At 51.3% G+C, this 21,485-nt stretch overlaps 1 protein-coding gene across 1 annotated transcript in view; it reads right to left on the bottom strand.

Annotated features, from left to right (window-relative positions):
- The window catches only part of LOC122375447 (fibrous sheath CABYR-binding protein-like), a gene marked incomplete at its 3' end in the record, with an annotated part of 46,194 nt that extends 26,438 nt beyond the window's left edge, over positions 1–19,756 (bottom strand). The window contains exons 1-5 of the mRNA XM_043354841.1: positions 19,429–19,756; positions 5,838–6,733; positions 5,437–5,568; positions 4,705–4,743; positions 3,953–4,054 (exon numbers count right to left, since the gene is read on the bottom strand). Of these exons, the coding sequence (XP_043210776.1) occupies positions 3,953–4,054; positions 4,705–4,743; positions 5,437–5,568; positions 5,838–6,733; positions 19,429–19,555 (1,296 nt within the window). The remainder of the gene's footprint in view (positions 1–3,952; positions 4,055–4,704; positions 4,744–5,436; positions 5,569–5,837; positions 6,734–19,428) is intronic.
- Between the last annotated feature and the right edge of the window lie 1,729 nt (positions 19,757–21,485).

Raw genomic sequence — 21,485 nt, 5'->3', positions numbered from 1 at the left:
GAATGAGAACAAACCGCGTGTGACAGTATCGGACCGGGTGATCGGAGAAGGAGGGGTTGCAGCGGCCGTCGCACGCCGGAGAGGGACGGCGGAAGTCGCGAGGTCGGGGAGACACCAGTTCCGATAGCAGGGTGATGAGTCTCACAGAGGGGCAGCTGTGCCGGGTGCAATCGGGACACATCCGGGAAGGAACTGGCCGGCGCGCCGATATGTTCTCGGCTCGGAGGTACTGTCCCGCCAGGATGCGGAGGCGCTGGGAACCATGCAGCCGACCCGGAGAACATGGTCCCGGCCGGCTACCGCCACCGGGAAGATACGCGCCGGACTCCGGAGTAAACTTGCCCTCCGGAGGAGCCGCGGGAGCCGCCGGGAAGAAACGCAACGAACCCCTAGGAGCCACGGGAGCCGACACCTTCCGCGTACAATGGCCGAAATCAAACTCTAGTCTCATGAATATGTCAAAATATAGGTACGGTAAATATACATAGGATACAATTATTTGAAAATATTTCAAAATTACGCAAAAAGCGAGATCAGGGTAATCATATATTCATCTATAAGTTTTATCGGAATGTTCATTTAATTATCATTGTTCACCAATTAAATACCACCCACATGTGGTAAGTAAAAAGACGTGAGAGGGCGCGATCAACATAAGATTGGGACTGGAACGTGTCTAGTGTCTACCACCTTTCATATAGGTGCAGAACCGAAATAACGTTTGGCACCGCGGCCCCTCAATCCGGCGAATTTCACTGGCACGTGCTGCCAATTTCAGCTGGCTGGAGTGACACCGACAGGGCCGCGGTTGAGTACTGACAGGGACGCTGGTTCTCGAAACACTCGCCATGCCACTCATGCCAATCTGATGACAGTCATCATCGATAAGATAAGCTGAACTTTCTTCTCCGTCTCACTGCAATCACGGTGCCTCCTCCCGGCCCAAACGGCACAAAAGATTTCCCCGGCCCAAACGCATCGGTAAAATCTTAGTTGGAACCGTACCTCCCCCTCGACCCCACCGCGCCCACCCGGTCTCAAGCTGGTGTCCCTCCCCACCGGTCCTCCACCAATCCAGTATCTCAGGTGGTGATGTCCCACCGCCCTCCGCTGACTGACGGCCTGTCCGCGGTGTCACCTCGACGGCAGCAGCGAGGGCGACGGATCACCCCTGTCGACACCATCATACATTATTTACCGCCGGCCGGCCGGCGATAGCCACTCGCCACGCAGCGCAGCAGACCGGCGCTCTGCGGCTCATCTGGAACCCCGATCGGGGCTGCACGGACAGACAGACACCTGGGCCGGGCTGTGACCGGTGTCCGGTCAGGTGAGAAAATGACGAGTGGGAACGGGCGGACGGACGGACGCTGACGGAATACCGAGTGGGAGCTCCTGGTGACGAATGGTGGTTCGGATGCGGGACGGCGGACTGGTGGCGACAGCATCCATCGTCACAGACAGCCGCCCAGCACAGGTCAGATAGCTGGCGTGGCAGTAAGGGACGTCGCGATCAGGCTTGAGCGGACCGATCAAGCAGCGATGAGGGATCGTTTCAGCCACCAAGCGGCGAGCGGGCCGGACATGCTCCTGGTTTTAGTCGTCTCCTTGACAGTAACGAAATAAGAAGAAAAAATGCTCAAACTAAACAGCGTTTTGTGATAAATCCGACAAACGACAAACGACAGCCCATCTTCACGTATTTAGAATTCATTGTCCATTGTTCCTCACACCACTTTTTTCATTATGAATTGGTGCAAGGCCACGTCAAGTTAACATCCACATTCCACGAGATTTCACCCTCACTCATATATTATATTGCATGCAAATTCATCAAAAAGGACAACAGACTCATCTGCCCGGCCCCGGTGCAGCACTGCAGCATTTTGGCAGTTTGGCCAGGACAGATCGAGCCATCTCTCAGCCAGGCCCGGTTACAAATGCAGCGGTCGGCGGCCATCCGTCAACCCAATATATCACCGCCATGCATCGACACAATGCATCACCGTCGGGGGCCGGCGTCGAGGCGAGGTCTGCAGGGTGCAGGGCCGGACAGCGTGAGAGCCGCCGCACCGGCCGGCCGACCGGCGTCCATCACTCATGGTAAGCGTATTCCACCGGCCGGGCCGGGAACAAGCCGGCCGGCCGGCGCGACATGCTGCACTGGCGTCCGCGCGGGGCTGACCGGCAGCGGTCACCAGACAGTGGTGAAGGGACACCAGCGGTCACCAGAACCAGACAGTGGTGAGGGGACACCAGCGGTCATCAGTTCGAACTCACCGCGTGGGTGAGGACTGAGGATTGAGGAACCAGTCCAGCCCGTAGCCAGCTGATGAAACCGTTCGCCGTTTTTAGAATATTCCTTACTATCATAAGCGATGCGTTAAGCACGAGCTAACAGGTTCAAGAAAGAACTTGTCAAATCAGTAAATTAATTACCTAAATTAAAGAGAGCACAGGAAATACCTAAAACGCTGCAGAAATTAAAATATTTCTTAGTATACAAGCTCTCACACCTACATTCGTGGAACAGTAAACGCTCACTTTCAGCGCATATTTAGGCAGATCAACAAACAACTTAGAATCCAGTTCTACCTCGTCATGAGCCAGCGAGATTGTCTCGACAAGGCTCCTCAGATACGAAACAGTACAAGCAGGTCATGACAGCTAACACGAGTATGACATCACTGTTAATATCATCACACCAGAAGACCTCAGCCACGACCAGATTATACTCAAGACTTCATTTAAATCGCAAAGCAGATTGCTGTCAAGGATAATAACTCGTCAAGGAGTAAATCCACTCAGTGACTCAGAAATCAGTTTATCTCACCAGAGAGTTTGGATAGCTGTATTTTACGGTGTCATATTGCAGTTCGAGAGATCAAAGAGTGCCTAAATCACCTATATGAAGTGATTTCCAAATGATTGCGGTATCAAGAAAACACAAAGACAAGCGCGACTACAGCCCATTTTGGCGCATAATAAAACTTTAAACTTCTTGTGACAATATCTGAATTCTGGAATGAGCTAGGATTATATCTGAATTCCACAAAAAATATGTGTGCCTGTTGTGCATAGACAGACATGTTTTGAGCATGGGACTTCAGCAGAAGGTGGGAGCAGCCACGATCGATCATATACTCAATGAGTTTGGCATAGATCTTGTTTTACACCAATCTTATTTGTATGTTTGATAGGAAAGGTGCTTACTGAGCAAGCTTCCTACTTCCCTAGCTTTTTCAAATACGCTCGCGATCGCCTGCCTCAGAAAGGTCCCTCTGTATGTGACAGAAAAACGAAAAGAAAGCATCTACCCAGGACAGGAGCGGGTATGACTAGAATAAAGCCGGCCACTGATGCCGTTTTTGCCGCGCCGTCCATTTGAGCGGTAACCCGGGGAGGGTGAGCTGATACCCAGCCGGCGGCTCCGTGGCTGAAGATCATCGGCTCAGCCCATCCGTCTATCGGCTCAGCCCCTCCTTCCGAAGATATCGGCTCAGCCTCCTTTCGAAGGTATCAACCGTCCGATCACGACCCCTCGTCGGACAGACAGATGGATTGGCGGTAGAACGGGGACAGTTGAGCGGTGCAGAGGTCACTGCACCGGAGCTAGAGGATCAACGACGAGCGGTAGGTCACACATGCGAGGCCTCGAACGATGTGACATCGAAGTAGGTGACGGTAAGTACGAACAAGTGTGGATGGCACTGAGAGAGGCATCACCCGTGTGAATATGTGACCTAGTGTAAAGCGCAGCTGTGTGCCAGTGTCTTAGGTTTGTAGAGAGCCAGTGTCTCCCAGATTTGGCCACGAGGCCGGTTTACCTTCTGAGTTCACCAGTCCGCACCAATAGGCGAGGCCAAGGCACACGAGATCACCAAGTAGACACCATTGACACCCAATGATTGCAAGCACAGCCAACGCCATACGCCGCCTCGGCGGGACTAACCTTGTGTTTGGCCAGCTTCGGGTTGTCCTTCAGCATGCGCACAATCTCCATGTACTTGCAGGAGCTGCTCACCAGAAGCCAGTCCTTGTTGATGCCCTCGAACTGCGCCGGGGTGAACGGGTCAATGTCAGGTCAAGGTCAGGCCACGTGATGTCAGATCATGCTCAAAGAGGTCAGGATATCAACTCGAAGTCAGAGAGCATAAAATTTTGGCAAATGGACGCAAAGGAGTAACGAGTTCAAGAGATGCAGACCTGTTTTACAGGTCAGAGCAGGAGACATAAAATTCACGAGGTCAGGAAATTTAAACAGAGTTTTAAGAAGTGAGAAAGTCAGAAGAAGCCATACATGGAGGATGTATGCTTCAGCAGCAGCACGGAACGGAGTTTGGAGTCGACATGGAGGGTCGGGTGACTTCGACAGGCATGAAAACATTTCAGTGGGAATTGCCTACAGCCCCATGACAACATTGGAAGTTCAATGTTGCGCGGCAGATTTGCGAAAACTGAGAAAGTCGCACAGCCATTCCATAGCGATCACTCCCGTCCCAAAGCCGAAGATTCAGCCATCAATACCCGAGCCCAGTGCACGCAGTAGAGCCCTATCACAGCAGACAGTCCATCAGTTCTAACGAGAGGTCCCGAGTTCGATGACCCCTGCCTATACGCTGGTAGCGGTAATCTGCCACGGTTTCCGTCGCAGCCGCTTCTCAGCGGTGGCCACAAACGGTTCCACGACACCCAGCTACTTACCGTGGCTGTAGAAGATGTATCCTCGTCATCCACTGGAGTCTGTAATACAGGCAGGTCGTCACACAACAGTGGACACTCCGCACACGTATGCATCGGCTGCGGCGCGTCACACACCCAGCTAGTGGACAAGAACTTTACAGGCACAAATCGCCCGTCATAAATCCAGCTAGTGGGCAGAAGCTCCACAGGCACAAACCAGCAGCCGCGTCATCGCACGGCTTGAAACGACCCATTATACATCGAGATCAGCTGCAGCGGCGAACCATCCCTCACTGCCCCAGTGCCCGGTTTGATTCCCGTCAGCCTCATCAAGTGGTTAAGTGGCTGGTGATTAGCCTAATCACGACCGTCAGACTGCACGCCTCGGGGTGAGGTCCGGGTAGATTGAGTATCGGCACGCAGAGTCTGGAGTTCATCTCTGCAGATAAGGCTTATCGAAGGCGCGTGTAAGTAGGCACGTAAACAGAAACGGAATGAGCTCTCTAAAACCCCAATTAAATGGGACAAAATTGGACATTGCTCACATGTGGGTGCTTTATAAACTGATTATGTTAATGGTACAATATGTCTATCGAGTTAAAAGTCTAAGCCAGACCGAATGATATAAACAAGTGATGTTCTTTTACCGATGTTATTAACGATGAATTTTGCGGCGTGCATCAGCATTGTGCCGACTACAATGTCCCAGTCTGCCCCTATCTCGCTGTTCCCCGTCGTCCCACCGCGACCCACCTTGTCGCCTCTGTCGCGCCGCTTGTTGAGCTGCTTCGGCTGCAGGATCTGAGACTCCGAGGCGATCCGGTTGAACTTCTGCGTCTGCTCCTTGACGCTGATCTTCTTCTGTCGCTCCTCCTCGGCAGCACTCTACCAGCAGATCAGGGGGTTGGGTCGCTCGTGCTCACCCCTGCCGCTCACCACGGCCACGACACACAGTGCACCCCATCGGCAGCAGCCCACACACTCACACTCTCACACGTGGCCCACACACGGCAGATCCCTACAGCGTGCATCGCTGTGACAGCCATTCCCGGCCTATCCAGGGGAGCGGTCAGCGCGACAGAGCACCGGCAGAGCACCTGTAGAGCACCCCTCCTACAGCCGTGCGCGCCCCACTCAGTGGCCGACATCCTCACCTCTCTGGCAGCCTCGGCCTCTGCTGAGGACGCAGCGTCCGCCGGCGGTGGTGTCTGGTTCTCTTTGCCCATGGAGCGGCGGCGGGGCGGCACGGGAGGCGCCGGCTCGCCGTCCATCGGTGACGGTCGGTCGGGGCTCGGCTCGGCGGCCGGCGGCGGTCGCCGCTCCACGGGGAGATCCGTCGGGGGTGTCGGTCTCTCCATCGGGGGCGCCGCTCTCTCCATCGGGGGCGTCGGTCGGTCCACCGGGAGCGCCGGCCGCCACTCAGCCGGCTCAGCCGGCGGTGGAGGCGGTGTCGGTAGCGGGGCCTGGCGGCGCGTCGGCGGCTGCTCGGCGGGCCGGCGCGGTGCCGAGCGGGCCCACAGCTCGGGCGGCGGTGCGGGCGGCAGGCCGACAGGCTGCGGGTCGGCCAGCGGGCGGCTCTCGGGGACGTGGTAGTATTCGTCCAGCGCCGGACTCCGCTCCATGGTCATGGAGTTGCGCGAGGCGGCCGGGCTGGGAGGACCGACGTACGGCCCCGGCGGGGGACCACCATAGGGGCCCGGTGGTCCCGGCGGGGGCCCGCCCGGCGCCGGTACGGCCCGGTACGTCGGGCTGTACGCGCCCGGCGGCTGGTACGGCGCCGGCCCGGGGAACGGAGCCGGCACAGGCGCCGGCGGCGGCGGCCGGTACGGCGGCGGGGCGCGCGGCGGCGGCAGGCCCAGGTCGGGCGGGTCGGGCGTGCTGCCTGTCGTGCTCTGCGACACGTAACTGTACTCGGAGCCGACGTCGCTCAGCACCTCGGCCAACAGGCCCTGGCGGTACTTCTTCTTCAGCACCAGGTACTTCTCACCGTCCTCTAGTTTGATGCTGGCCAGCATATTGACGTACTCCTTGAACTGGGTGCGCGCCGTGTCTGAAACGACAGAGCGACTCCGTCAGATAGGTGGTGACAGACACACGCGGACAACACCTGCCGTTTAGCGAGGGACATCACACCCTGTCCCAGTCTACAGCAGCACGCGAGCTGTTTCACTTGGCGACGCTGGCCGCCAGCTGTCCGACCTAGTAAAGAGCGTGTCATACCTCTGTCAGCTGAGTACCAGTCAGCTGACTGGCGAGACGACCGCGGTCAGCTGGTTGGTGTTCATGTCGACACCGTGTGACATGTGCACCGGGGCAGAAAGACAACCAAAACACGCTGAACATCTTTCGCTGGATATTTGCAAGCTCTTTCATTTGCTCGTTGTCTGTCAATCTTACTGGCAGCGAACACAAGAAACAGCTTCGAAATGTCTCCACAACACGGCATGACTAGCGAACCGGTAGTCAAGTGGGCAAACAGCACGTAAATGTCACCAGGCATTGCGACCTTGGAGAAAATGCACAGAAGTGACTGCATCGGGATCGCCGCCGGTCGTCTGTGGTCTGCACCCAAATCGCGTTATCGTTCATATCATGATCGATAACAAGACTTAGGCCGACGACGAATGTGTCTATAGGACGGTATTTTTGGATTGAAAGTTGCTATTGGGGAGGGTGGGAGGGGATCGTTTTCCACAGCCTGTCGCTTCGTTTCCACCCTTCGGCACTGTCCGCCGCCTCTGAGCGCGCGCCTTGGACTGCCCGACCTGTTTTGCGGCCTGTGTACTGTGCGTGTCTTATCTCGCCTCGGCCGAAGCCCGGTCCCCTCCCCCTGGACCCGGGTCGTCAACCGCGCCACGACTCGGGTCTCCTCCCACCCCTCTGCCCCTCCCTCCCTCCCTCCTCGTGCTGGCCATCCTCCGCTCCCTCTATTCGAGCCCCAAATCAAGCTAATAGGTGGGCCCTATTACTGATTAGGGTGTCTCATACCGTACGCTCCCCAGATCTGTTGTCCAGTATTGGCTGTTAATGGCCGTCTGCACCCAAATCGCGTTATCGTTCATATCATGATCGATAACAAGACGCCAAACTCGCCAACGGAGCAGAATGTACGCGGTTATATAGGTATCCTGATTGTTGGCAATGCACACGACGTTCGGCATGAACAGTGTTTTGTTCGCAGTTCCATAGCCTGCCGTGTCCGTCTGTCTGCTGTTTGCACTTCCCATCGGCCCGCCGACGCGGCGATTAGTGTTATGAGTTACGCCAGGTCCCCCTTTTCTAGCGTCCGCACACACTGACGAACACTTCCCTTCCCCATGTCGCCGAACCCCCCTCTCTCCCCACTCTCTCTCTCTCTCTCTCTTTCCTCTCCCTCCCCCTCTCTCCCTCACTTTCCTCCCCGTCCGACGTCCGACTACGGGACGGACGGGCCCGTCCCACGGTCCCTCTCTTGTTTGTCGGTTTTCTGGGGGTGTAGCTTTATTACCGCAACGGCCGTCCAGAACCAATAGCACCACCGTGGCCATAGACCACCCTCATATCCACTTTCGCGTTTGACGAACGCTAGACGGCGTTATTTGAAATTGACATGTTTGCCTGGCACCGCCATTGCGTCCTTTTTATTGACACCATCCGAAGCCGTGCTGCTGGCGATATGCATGGACCAGCGGACGTCATGCTGCTGGTGGCCTGGTGCCTGGTGCAAAACAGGGTCGCCAGGTGTCCTTAGGGTGTGTTATTCCCCAGCGACGGCAAAGTCCAAGTCGGCGCGGAGCCAAGCGTCTAAAGTCGACGCGGAGCCGCCAAGCGTCTATGTGCGCCTGTTCGACGATGGCCGCGCTGAGCGGCCGCAGTTTTATGCACACAGCATTGGTTAATGGTTTGCCCATCTCCTTATTCTCTACCGCTTATAATTGCCATTGTTCCATACATTTTTAATGGGTCAACATGGTTCAGGCATGTGGAAGTGCCTCACCGATACGGTTCAGGCGTACCGGGCGCATAAATGAGCCCACATGGTTCACGCATGGGTGGCTTGGTGCTGCGTCGATGTGGTTCACGCATACCTGACGAACAGCGAGTTTTTAATGATCAGCATGGTTCAGGCATGTTGAATTGCCTCTCCGATACGGTTCAGGCGTAACTGGCGCATAAATGAGCCCACATGGTTCACGCATTTGTGGCTTGGTGCTGCTTCGATATGGTTCACGCATATTTGACGAACAGCGAGTTTTTTAATGGATCAACATGGTTCAGGCATGTTGAATTGCCTCCCCGATACGGTTCAGGCGTAACTGACGCATAAATGAGCCCACATGGTGCACGCATGTGTGGCTTGGTGCTGCGTCGATACGTCGATACGGTTCAGACATACCTGGCGAACAGCGAGGTTTACTGTGTCAACATGCTTCAGGCATGTTGAATTGCCGCACCAATACGTGTCAGAATACCGGACGCGTAGATGAGCCCAGATGGTTCAGGCATGTGTGGCTTGGAGCCGCGTCGATATGGTTCATGCATACTTTACGAACAGCTAATTTAACGGTCAACATGGTTCATGCATGTTGAATCGCCTGACCGATACGGGTCAGAGAACCGGGCGCGTAATCCAGCCGCCCACATAATTCAGGCATTTTTGGCTGAGGGCCGCGTAGATATGATTCAGGCATCACGACGAACAACGCATTTAACTGTCAACATGATTCGTGCATGTTGAATTGCCGCACCGCTACTGGTCAGGCGTACCGGGCGCCTAAATGAGCCCACATGTTTCAGGCATGTGTGGCTGGGGGCCGCGTCGATATGGTTCATGCATACCTGACGCACAACGGATTTAACTGTGTCAACATGATTCATGCATGTTGAATCGCCACACCAATGCGTGTTAGAATACCCGGCACATAAATGGGCCCGCATGATTCAGGCATGTTTGGTTGGGAGCTGCGTCGATATGGTTTAGACGTACCTGACGCACGACGGATTTAACTGTCAACATGATTCATGCATGTTGAATCGCCTCATCGATACGGGTCAAAGAAACGGCGTATGTGAGCCCACATGATTCAAGCGTGTGTGGCTGGGAGCCACGTAGATATGGTTCAGGCATGCCTGACGAACAACGAATTTAGCTGTGACAACATGATCATGCATGCTGAATTTCCGTACCGATACGGATCAGAGAACCGGTGTAGGGAAGTCCACATGACTCGGGCGTGTGTGGCTGGGAGCCGCGTAGATATAGTTCAGGCATACTTGACGAACAACGAATTTAGCTGTGTCAACATGATTCAAGCATGTTGCATTGCCGCGCCGATACGTGTCAGAATACCGGGCACATAGATGAGCCCACATGATTCAGGCATGTGTGGCTGGGAGCCGCGTCGATGTGGCCTCGCGTCGATATGTTTCAGGCATACCGGTTGCATGAATGAGCCCACGTAATTCAAGCGCGTGTGTCTTATAGCCGCGTCGGTACGGTTCAGGCATACCTGACGAATAGCGAATTCTAACTGGGTGAACATGAGTCATGCATATTTGGCCAATCGATTCTTCACGCCGATAAGGTTCAGGCATACCGGGGTACGGTTCAGGTATACCTGACGAGCAGCAAATTTAACTGGGTGAAACTGGGTCATGCATGTTTGATAGATCAATTTCTCACGCCGATATGGGTCAGGCAGACTGCCGGCGCACAAATGAGCCCACGTGATTCGGGCGTGTGTGGCTTGTAAGCCGTGTCGGTACGGTTCAGTCATATCCGACGAACAGTGATTGAACTGGGTCAACATGGTTCATGCGTGATCAATCGCTTCCTCACGCCGATATGGGTCAGGCCTTTCGGGCGCTTAACTGGGCGCTGCGTCCATTGTCCTCCCTGACTGCGTGAGGGGTTATCCTGTGCAAATAGCTCCCGACCGACTGCTGGAGTCGTGGGTCCCTCCCCAGTGTTATCGGACAAAAGGTCAACCACTTGGCCCCACAGAGGTGACCCCTGCGTCCCTCCCGCGCCTTCCCCTCCCCCTCGTGAGCTGGCGGTGGTTTTACACGCCGCGACGCCCGGCGGCGGTGTCACGACGTGACGTAACGGCTCTATTACTGCTGACGGCCGAGTGTTGGCCGCCCGACCGGTGGCGCGCACAGCGGAATGGGTGGGGGAGCCCCGTCCGCGGAAGTACAGCTGGCACTCCCCGGCGGCCATCACAGCGACAATGCTTTGATGTGTGCATTTGTCCTGGTGACGTCACCCGGCACCCAACGAATAGCGTCATTGGCTCCATCTTAGTCAGGTGAGGCGCCGCGTCGATATGGTTTAGGCATACCTGACGAACAGCGAATTTAACTGACAACATGATTCATGCATGTTGAATCGCCGCATCGGTACGGTTCAGGCGTACCAGGCGCATAGATGAGTGGGCAGTAATCGCCACGCCATGTGTGGATCGCCCATGATCGTAAATACATACATACATACATACCCACATGGTTCAGGCATGTGTGACTTGGCACTGCGTCGATATGGTTCAGGCATATCTGACGAACAGCGACTTTTACTCTGTCAACATGAATCAGGCATGTTGCATTGCCGCATCGATACGGTGCAGGCGTACCCGCCGCATAAATGAGCCCACATGGTTCAGGCATGTGTGGCTTGGAGCTGCGTCGATATGGTTCAGGCATACCCGACGAACAGCGAGTTTTACTGTGTCAACATGATTCATGCATGTGGAATTGCCGCACCGATACGGTGCCGGCGTACCCGGCGCATAGATGAGCCCACATGGTTCAGGCATGTGTGGCTTGGCGCTGCGTCGATATTGTTCAGGCATATCTGACGAACAGCGAGTTTTACTGTGTCAACATGATTCATGCATGTTGCATTGCCGCACCGATACGGTGCAGGCGTACCCGGCGCATAGATGAGCCCAAATGGTTCAGGCATGTGTGGCTTGGCGCTGCATCGATATGGTTCAGGCATATCTGACGAACAGCGAGTTTTACAGTGTCAACATGATTCATGCATGTTGAATTGCCGCACCGATACGGTGCAGGCGTACCCGGCGCATAAATGAGCCCACATGGTTCAGGCATGTGTGGCTTGGCGCTGCTTCGATACGGTTCAGGCATATCTGACGAACAGCGAGTTTTACTGTGTCAACATGATTCATGCATGTTGCATTGCCGCACCGATACGGTGCAGTCGTGCCCCGGCGCATGAATGAGCCCACATGGTTCAGGCATGTGTGGCTTGGCGCTGCGTCGATATGGTTCAGGCATATCTGACGAACAGCGAGTTTTAATGTGTCAACATGATTCATGCATGTTGCATTGCCGCACCGATACGGTGCAGGCGTACCCGGTGCATAATGAGCCCACATGGTTCAGGCATGTGTGGCGTTGCATCGATATGGTTCAGGTATATCTGACGAACAGCGAGTTTTACAGCGTCAACATGATTCATGCATGTTGAATTGCCGCACCGATACGGTGCAGGCGTACCCGGCGCATAAATGTGCCCACATGGTTCAGGCATGTGTGGCTTGGCGCTGCGTCGATATGGTTCAGGCATATCTGACGAACAGCGAGTTTTACTGTGTCAACATGATTCATGCATGTTGCATTGCCGCACCGATACGGTGCAGTCGTACCCGACGCATAAATGAACCCACATGGTTCAGGCATGTGTGACTAGGCGCTGCGTCGATATGGTTCAGGCATATCTGACGAACAGCGAGTTTTACTCTGTCAACATGAATCAGGCATGTTGCATTGCCGCACCGATACGGTGCAGGCGTAACCGGCGCATAAATGAGCCCACATGGTTTAGGCATGTGTGGCTTGGCGCTGCGTCGATATGGTTCAGGCATACCCGACGAACAGCGAGATTTACTGTGTCAACATGATTCATGCATGTGGAATTGCCGCACCGATACGGTGCAGTCGTACCCGGCGCATAAATGAGCCCACATGGTTCAGGCATGTGTGGCTTGAAGCTGCGTCGATATGGTTCAGGCATATCTGACGAACAGCGAGTTTTACTCTGTCAACATGAATCAGGCATGTTGCATTGCCGTACCGATACGGTGCAAGCGTACCCGGCGCATAAATGAGCCCACATAGTTCAGGCATGTGTGGCTTGGCGCTGCGTCGATATGGTTCAGGCATATCTGACGTACAGCGAGTTTTACTGCGATTTGGGTCAGACCGGTCGCCAAATGAGCCCGTGTACCTGACGAACAGTGAGTTTAACTGGGTCTACATGGTTCATGCATGTTGAATGTTGCTGCTCTGCACCGGTATGGGTCAGGCATACCAGGCGCATTAATGGGCCCACACGATTCAGCCATGTGTATAAGCAGCGTCGGTACGGTTCTGTCGTACCTGACGAACAGCAAATTTAACTGGGTCAACATGGTTCAGACATGTTGGTTCTCCGCTCTGTGTTACTGTGACATAGACGACGAGCCGGTATATACATTCATACCCAGATGGAGCGGGTGGTATTGTATCAGTTGTTCACTATCAATGACTCTGGACACACACATCTGCCATGTGGTCTCTGCACAACGGTCTATCCCACTGGTATTGATTCGTTCACAGCATCAGCATAATCCATTCGCTTGACTTTTCGGCGAGTCAGCCATGCAGGCAGCAGGCTCCTTATATGACTAGTATCGCTAGCACGCTAGCCTGACTTACCGGCCATGTCCGTCTCCCTTGGTCCCCCTCTGCTGAGCACCAGGTACTCTGTCGCTCCACAAACCTGTCTCCCGGCCTTGTCTACTTTTCCTGCTCGCTCGTTTTACAGCGCTTAGCTCGACGCTCGATTCCCACTCTCTCGCTTTGTCCGTCACCTCTGCGACCGCACGATCGTTTTCCACAGCCTGTCGCTTCGTTTCCACCCTTCGGCACTGTCCGCCGCCTCTGAGCGCGCGCCTTGGACTGCCCGACCTGTTTTGCGGCCTGTGTACTGTGCGTGTCTTATCTCGCCTCGGCCGAAGCCCGGTCCCCTCCCCCTGGACCCGGGTCGTCAACCGCGCCACGACTCGGGTCTCCTCCCACCCCTCTGCCCCTCCCTCCCTCCCTCCTCGTGCTGGCCATCCTCCGCTCCCTCTATTCGAGCCCCAAATCAAGCTATTAACGGCGGCAGTGCCGTGCCATATGCTGAGCTGTGTGGTGGGGCCCCAGCCGGGTGACGTCATGTCCAAACAACACGCGACGGCCACCGCTGCGGTCAAATCAATCCATTAGCAGCTGAAATCCACCGCAACAGAAATTTAGTACGAGGCATCACTGAATAGCATACCACTACAGATCATATGAGAATGCTACCGGAGATGCGCCAAGCATATAAGGGCACGAGCTTTGAGCAATTCATGAATGGCTATCATCCAATCATAGTTAGTATAGGATATAATTGATCAATGACAAACGCAGATCAAGCCGACACACTTGATAGTACGGCGACACGCCTTGGCGGCCCTCCATTCTCCCAGGACAATACACGAAAGACGCCAGTTTTAGCGATGTGTATCGCGCAAATCGTCTGCGCGCGTGCCTGCCACCTCGACTAGTGATACGTATCTGCAGGACGGGCGGCGTAGCGCCTTACGACAGTGGGGCACGCGAGTATGGCCTGACGGGCGGGCGGCCACCGGATGGATCCACCACCACGGGAAAACGGGGTACAAGGAGGACCACCGGCGCAAAGTGTCGCTGTCAGAGGGCACGGAAAAGTGCGTGATAAATGTGCTGCTAATGGATGTTAGGCTGTGCTGTCGCCAAAGCCGCCGCCCATCGGGATGGCAGGTGTCTTACAAGGTGGACTGGACAGGGGACATTGAACGGTGACGGAGGTACGGAAGCACGTCCATCGCTCCCTCATTCCTGTGGAGAACATGCCACCAAGTAGAGCGACAAACTGGATAGTGCGAAACCGTTCAAGGAAAGAAAGAAATGGGCAGTAGCACAGACTTCTTTATGCCTTGTAATACCGTAGTCTATGGCAGCAGGCTAGAAATTGACAAGTAAATAATTTCAAATCTCCACACGGACGAAATATTGCACAATATTATTCTACAATATTATAACTGCCAATTGGTGCATCTTTTCCTAAGAATTTTAGACTACTGTTTGTCAAATCGACGGACTGATGGTTCAGTGAACAAGTCGGTTGGATAAACCTGGTTTTCCAGTGAATCATGCTGAATGACGTCTCAGTCGGCTTATACCCACTTAAATCAGCTTTTGATCAATCAGGAATGACAGAAATTAAGCATCGTGTTATGAAAAACAGACTTGAACATCAACTGCGATGGGCAGTAAAACATCCGATTAGTAAGAAACACCGTGGATTCAGATAAATGGAACCAATAAATACAATTCTTGGAAACCCAGCATCATTGGCGCAGCCATTCGCTGAGTGTGCCAGCTCCGTGGAAGGACGCATGTTTCAGTTTTGTATATTCTTTGAAGTTGATTAGGCTCCAGATATCGCCCATACAGCTGGAGACGAGCGTCGGGAGACTGGACGGGTATGAGTCACGCCGACCGGTCACGGGTCCTCTGAGGACACGGGCGACCCGTGGCAAAAGCGGAGGGTACGTCTCAACAAAATAGTTTGCTTACCTTAGCAAATGTAAACTCAAGCAGCTTTAGTTTTTTATGTTTGTCATCTATAATTTGTTAAACTATGTTGAGGGGTCGAACCGGGCCGGGGTTGAACACCCCTGTCTAACTCGGCGCTAGGGCCACTAGTGGTGTCAATCGGAACTTGAATCTTCGGAATTCCGATTTTGTCCAATGTCCAATTCGGAATTCGGTTGGACAATGACAGCAGACTTTGGACAACTTTGGACAATCGCTTGCTACACCTCAACATTCTTATAAAGTAATCGTGTTAAACATTGATTGGCTATTAGAAAGCTCAGCTTTCGATATGATTACCACTTTTGAGCTGGTAACGATACATTAAAAGCAAATTAATTAACGGTGTTGAGTGTAAAGTATTGCGTAGATGTCGGACATCTTTGGACAAATGGCTGGCTTGGACATTTTTGGACGGACAGTCGACGTAAGTATTGGACATTGGACGGACATTGGACATATGTTTTCTGAAATTGACATCACTAAGGGCCACGTGGTGACAAGCGATAAGCAGCATTCAAAAGAACGCCAAAAATCATGAAAGAAGTACCTCAATCATTTTTAGGTCAGGTCAAAGGTAAGGCCAACAGAGCTCATCAAAGGTTAAACTTCACCTCTTTCGAGAAATTTTCTAAAAATCACGCATAACTAGGAAACGAATAGAGCTACAGCGTCGCAGAAAGGCGCATTGTATAGCCCTTTTAGTGCTCCTTCATAGCAATATCCTCAGCTTTGACTCAACGTCAACGGTTTATGCTAGAGAGGGCAGAAAGTGTCAAATTGACTTATTTCGTTAAAAATGTTTTCTGTAATAACTTACGACACAACGTTTGCAGGACATGAGTTTTACTGTCATCCTGTTCCTCTCACCAAGACGTGTCCAATAAGCTATAATTTGAACTTGTAGCTCAACTTGCAAAGTTGACCTAGGGTGAAAATCGTTATCAGATCGGGTGAGGTCATGTTGCATGTTGGTCGATCAATATCGTTGAGCTGGAACACATCCGAAATGTTTTCATCGATTAGCATGTCTCACATCAGATGTCGATAACTCCTGTAGACCTTAAACGACCTGAACTGACCTCGGGGCCCAGGGGCCTGGTGAGGGGTCACAGGCGAAAATGTCCCATTTTAATATTCCATCTTGACCTGTTATCCAATGTTTGAGTGTTCAGTAATCAGTATGACTTTCGTCCAAAAAGGCGTAGGTCAAATTTCTCCCATTTATTTGCAATTGAGAGGTCATGGGTGTCGATTTTTGCCGAGTTGGGGGTCCCCGGGCGTAGCAAATTCGCCGCCACCCTAGCGGTGACCTTGACCCGCGCCGTCTGCTGGGGCTCCAAAGCCAAGCCGCCCGAGCCGGCGGGGAATTTCGAGAGCTCGGGCACCCCCCGACCCGGAGGAAATCGACACCCATGCACAAAATTGAAATTTTGTGAGGTCTCAGGGTCAGGTCAGTAGCCTAAATTTTATGCAATACAGTAGCTTATGGTCATCGATGTCAACCTTATGAGATATAGCAAGGGTGGAGAATTAGGGGTTTGGGGGTGCTCGAGCACCCCCTGAAATTCAAAGGTCACCATATAATAGTGCTACAGTGGTTGCTTAAATTACGTCTGAGACACAAACTGCTTTGCATAAGTCACGAGAAGAGTGATGCTGTCGGGAAAGCGTACTTCTATGTGCTTTTCTACTAAAAAAATTGACGCTTCCATTCGCCAGGTGCTGAAAAGCACCCCCTGGGATTATGACAATTCTCCGCTCCTGAGATAGGTATAGAGGATTCTTTATGAGATAGGAGGAAACTTGTAAGCCATGAAGAGTCCTATATCTTTCTATGTTGAGGTTTCTTCCTAATTAATCAAATATTATATTTAAATGTATTCATCTATGTAGAAATAGATTAAAAGTAGTTTGTTTTTCTTTCATAATTTTCATACACAAACTCATTAAAAATGGTTCAGTTATTGACCTATTATCACTTGAACTCTAAATTTTTGGCTATGAACCCTCGAGACCTTATCTTTGCATCTCAGAGAAGTGCGAGATAGAAATATCCCGGCATTGTAGACCCAATGGCAAATAAACCTCAACTAGAAAGATATGCATTTTATCCATAGGTCTTGCATTTTATCCATTTTTAACTATGTGTTGCAATCATGTACAGACGAAGATCGCAGAATAGCCCTTATAATAGTGAAACGATCGGATGCGGTGCAATAAATAAATAAAAAAATGTCCTTATTAATTGCTGAAACCTTTGATGCGATTGTTCAGTCGGTGTTGCTATGGTGACAGGTGAACCGTGAGCATTACCTACCTACCACGTTTTCTGAGGTAAAGTCACTTTATGTGACTTGGTGCCCTGACTTGAAAGCATGTGTCTGAAATGTTAACAATCTGCGTAAAATAAAATACATGAAATAGTGTGCCAAAAAAGGCAGCTCAATGAACGGGCGAGCCGCCGTTTTCTTTGACATCGGCGAAAAAAAAATCACAAGAAGTGTTTGTAATTTTCTTGCATTTCGAACACCTCTGGCAGGGCGCAGGTAAAATGACCTCAGTATTGACCTGAAAGAAAAATGGCCTAGCAAATTTTCAGAAAACTCGCTGAGCGCTATCAATCACTTTTTACCTTTTCTATATAGGTGCCTATCTCTCCAACTGGGTGTGGCAAAAAAAAATGTCACCAAGGGGTTTGCTGCGACCCTTATTCAAACACTAGTCAAAATGGGCACCGATGGCTTCCTCACGCTGAAATTAGAATAAGATAGCACTCTCGTTTTTCGTAAAGCTCTTATCGGATCAGAGGCCAGAGCGAAGCAGTCACTGGTCACACCTTTAAAAATGTGTTGTCAAGGATGAAGAATTGCCACTGCCAGTGCTAGAGAAGGTTCATTAATGATAGCAATAAAATCTAACATCTAACATCTAAAACCCAATGACACCTACATTCCACCATATCTATTAGTGACTCTATAACACTGCAGATCAAACTGTCATCCTTGAAGTCATGTGAAATGGATGTGCAAGCAGGAGGAATATCAAGCAAGCCCAAATATGACAAAAAAAGACAAAAAAAAATATTGACCTTCATCAACATTTTAACTTCCCAAAAGTGCTAACTTCCTAGTTTAGAGTAGTTTCAAATCCAGGACTAGGATGATGTTGACTGGTGCCAATTTCCAGACCAGTTTCTGACTGGTGCGGATTTGTTACCATTCTCGTTGCAGCTCATCAGCTCTGCTGCCATATCTAGAATTTTTGCTTCAGAGTCTAGCATGTTGTTTTTTTAGCCACCTGGCTTGTCTCATCCAGCAAGTCAAGGCCACAAAGCAAGGCAATAGCCAATAGTGATGTAATGTTGGTGCGGAGGCTGGTGTGAAGTGCTGTGTGGACTTGCTAGTGGCATGGTGAGGATTTTGGGTGGAGCAGTGCAGACTACAACAGGGCACCGTGTTAAACTGTGTATGGCTCATGGCTGTCCGAGAAAATGATACATGGGAGACAACAATGACCAGGGAATAAAATACCTTCAATTGCAGAAGTCAAAAGTGCAGATATCAAGAAACTGGTTAAAAATATAGGCCTTTATCAGCATTGGATGGTGCGGATTTCCAGCATGGGTTGGTGCGGGCCAGTGTTGATTTGCCAACCCGGTGGTATAGATCATAGACCATACGACTTTTGCAACAGTTTACAGCTTAGACCAAGTCACAAAGAGAAAATGATTTTTCATTTTGTGTAGAGCTTTATTACAGGCTGGATGACATTGTTGCACATGGCAGCACAACACTACTGTATTTTAAAAACAAATGTATTAACAAATGCTAACAAAAATATCTCAACTCTAGCCTTCGTTTCACGAACTTCACATGACATTGGCGCAACAGATTAAGGTGTCATTGTTTGATTATTCAGGTGCTATTCTTGGCTCTTCCAAGTAGTTTCTTTGTGGTGAGAAGGGTTCCATTAAGAAAAAAGCTTCTCAAGCCTGATGATTTTCAAATTAGGCAGCCCAAGTACCACACCCGTCAACATGCGCCACATTCGTAACAACAAATTTCATATTGTATTGTCAGCAAGATCTGCCGGGCTTACCTTTCATTACTGGATCAGTGAGAAACGGCTTGAAATGTTTCACTAGTTCATGGTTTGTTACTTTTCCACCCTTGCTCAGAATATAGTCACGGACGGAATCCGCCGTGAACTCGGTTGGAGGCTCCATTTCAGTTCAACAGGTGTCTACGGCCTCCTTCCCTGTTTTAAACTTGATGTTGGAATTCAAAACACAGATATTAAACACTAAACCACTCCAGACATGTCAATTATTCCCTTGACCACCTAAATAATTTTCAGCTCACTCCAGAAATGTAATTAAATCGAAAAGAATGCCCCACTCCTCGCAGCAGCGATGCACACCAACAGTAAACATATTTGTCTTCTAATAAGAGCCCCAAATATTGCTACCAAATAGAGTAATCAAGCAGCCATATCCATTTAAAGTTTTTCCTTCACATATTCTTACTGATCCTAGACCTAGTCGAAGGTGATGCGCCAGCTTACTGTTCTGTGACTGATGCCTGATGGTGCGTTGCTCTATATCCCGGCCGGGCCCGGGGGGTAATCCCAACCACCGCAGCCCGGGGGGGGGCGTTTTTCGCCCCCCCCCTGTCTAACTCCGTAAATAAGGGAGCTACGGAAACAAAAGCGATACCAAACGAAAGGTCCTTACGAGACGATTCTAATGCACCTAAAATTTTTGACCTCAGGTCAATTTTCAAGGTCAGAGGTCAAGGTCAAAGGCAAAAACCGCCACATGTGTAGTGATCTCAAAGTAAGCCTTCTAGAGGACGGCAGGCTGCATCAAACCGGCAAAATTGGCTGTCAAACGAAAGAAGAGAGTCTGAGGATTCTGAAAATGTGCTCAAAGTGAAAGGTCAAGGTCAAGGTCACGCTCAAAATTGACCTCAAACTTGGCACTTTTTCGCATATCTTGCGTGCTAACTTCCAAGATGTTTTGAAATGTTTTGAGGCTTATCAGTTCCCTATTTATGGTTCATCTTACGATACTAGGCTGCTCAAAGGTCAAGGTCACAGAAGAGTATCCCTGCGAGAGGCTATTTCACTGATTCAAGTTAGTAATAATAAATAAGACAATTTTGCACACCGGAAGCTCTAAATGAAGGCTTAGAGGAAAATAGATGCCAGATTCGTGATCAGCGGGTACAAATCCATCATAAACGACTTTTCATGTGTCAAGGTCAACCAGAGGTCATTCGAGGTCACATGAGGTCAACATAAAATTTGACCTTTTCCGAACAAAATATATATCATTCGACGCGGCTTGACAAGGCGAATGCGATGGTACCACTGCCGTAGCTCTAGGACCATTTTTGTCGAAGTTATTTGCGAAAAACTAAAACCACATTTCGGGGTCGTTGACCTGACCTCTGACCTCAGGTCACCAAAACTATTTTTCTATTTTTCTCTAGGTCAAACGCTACACAACCGTGCTCGTAATTTGTCTTTATCTCTAAAACTCTATTTTTAGCAGCTATTTGAAGTTTGCGTCTGTGACGCCGAAGTTTGCCGTGCAGGGGTCTAGAAAAATGGACCTTGTGACGTCATCAAGGGGGCTAGGTCCAAATTTTTTACTTCAGAAGATGTCAAATTGATGGGAGAAAAGGTACTGAAAGTTTCGCCTTCCTATCCCTAAGCGTTCGGGAGCTATCGCAAATATTCGCCAGGGGGGGGGCGAAAAACGCCCCCCCCCGGGCCCGCAACAGAGCCTTGGTTGCTCTGTGACCGTGCGGTGGTCTGTGACTGCCGCTGTATGTGATTTGTGTGATGGTCTTGAGTAATTGACTGTGCATGTGAGTTGTGATCTTGTCACCGATGGTCTGTGCCACCGATGCAATGGTCAGTGGTCACCGATGGTCTGTGACTGACCGCTTGTTGGTCTGTGACTGACTGTGGTCTGTGATTGACCGTTTGGGTTTGGTGGTCTGCAACTGAATGTGGTCTGTGACTGACCGTGCGGTGGTCTGTGACTGACTCATGACTGTGGTCTGTGACTGAACGTGCGGTGGTCTGTGACTAGACGTGGCGGAACTGTGACCGAACGTTGTTTGCCTGCGTCTCAGGCGCAATACCTA

This window comes from Amphibalanus amphitrite, unplaced genomic scaffold (assembly GCF_019059575.1).
Source record: "Amphibalanus amphitrite isolate SeventyFive unplaced genomic scaffold, NRLGWU_Aamphi_draft 001841F_arrow, whole genome shotgun sequence".
In the NCBI taxonomy this organism is placed as follows: Eukaryota; Metazoa; Arthropoda; class Thecostraca; order Balanomorpha; family Balanidae; genus Amphibalanus; species Amphibalanus amphitrite.
This window is presented reverse-complemented; position numbering and strand designations above follow the sequence as displayed.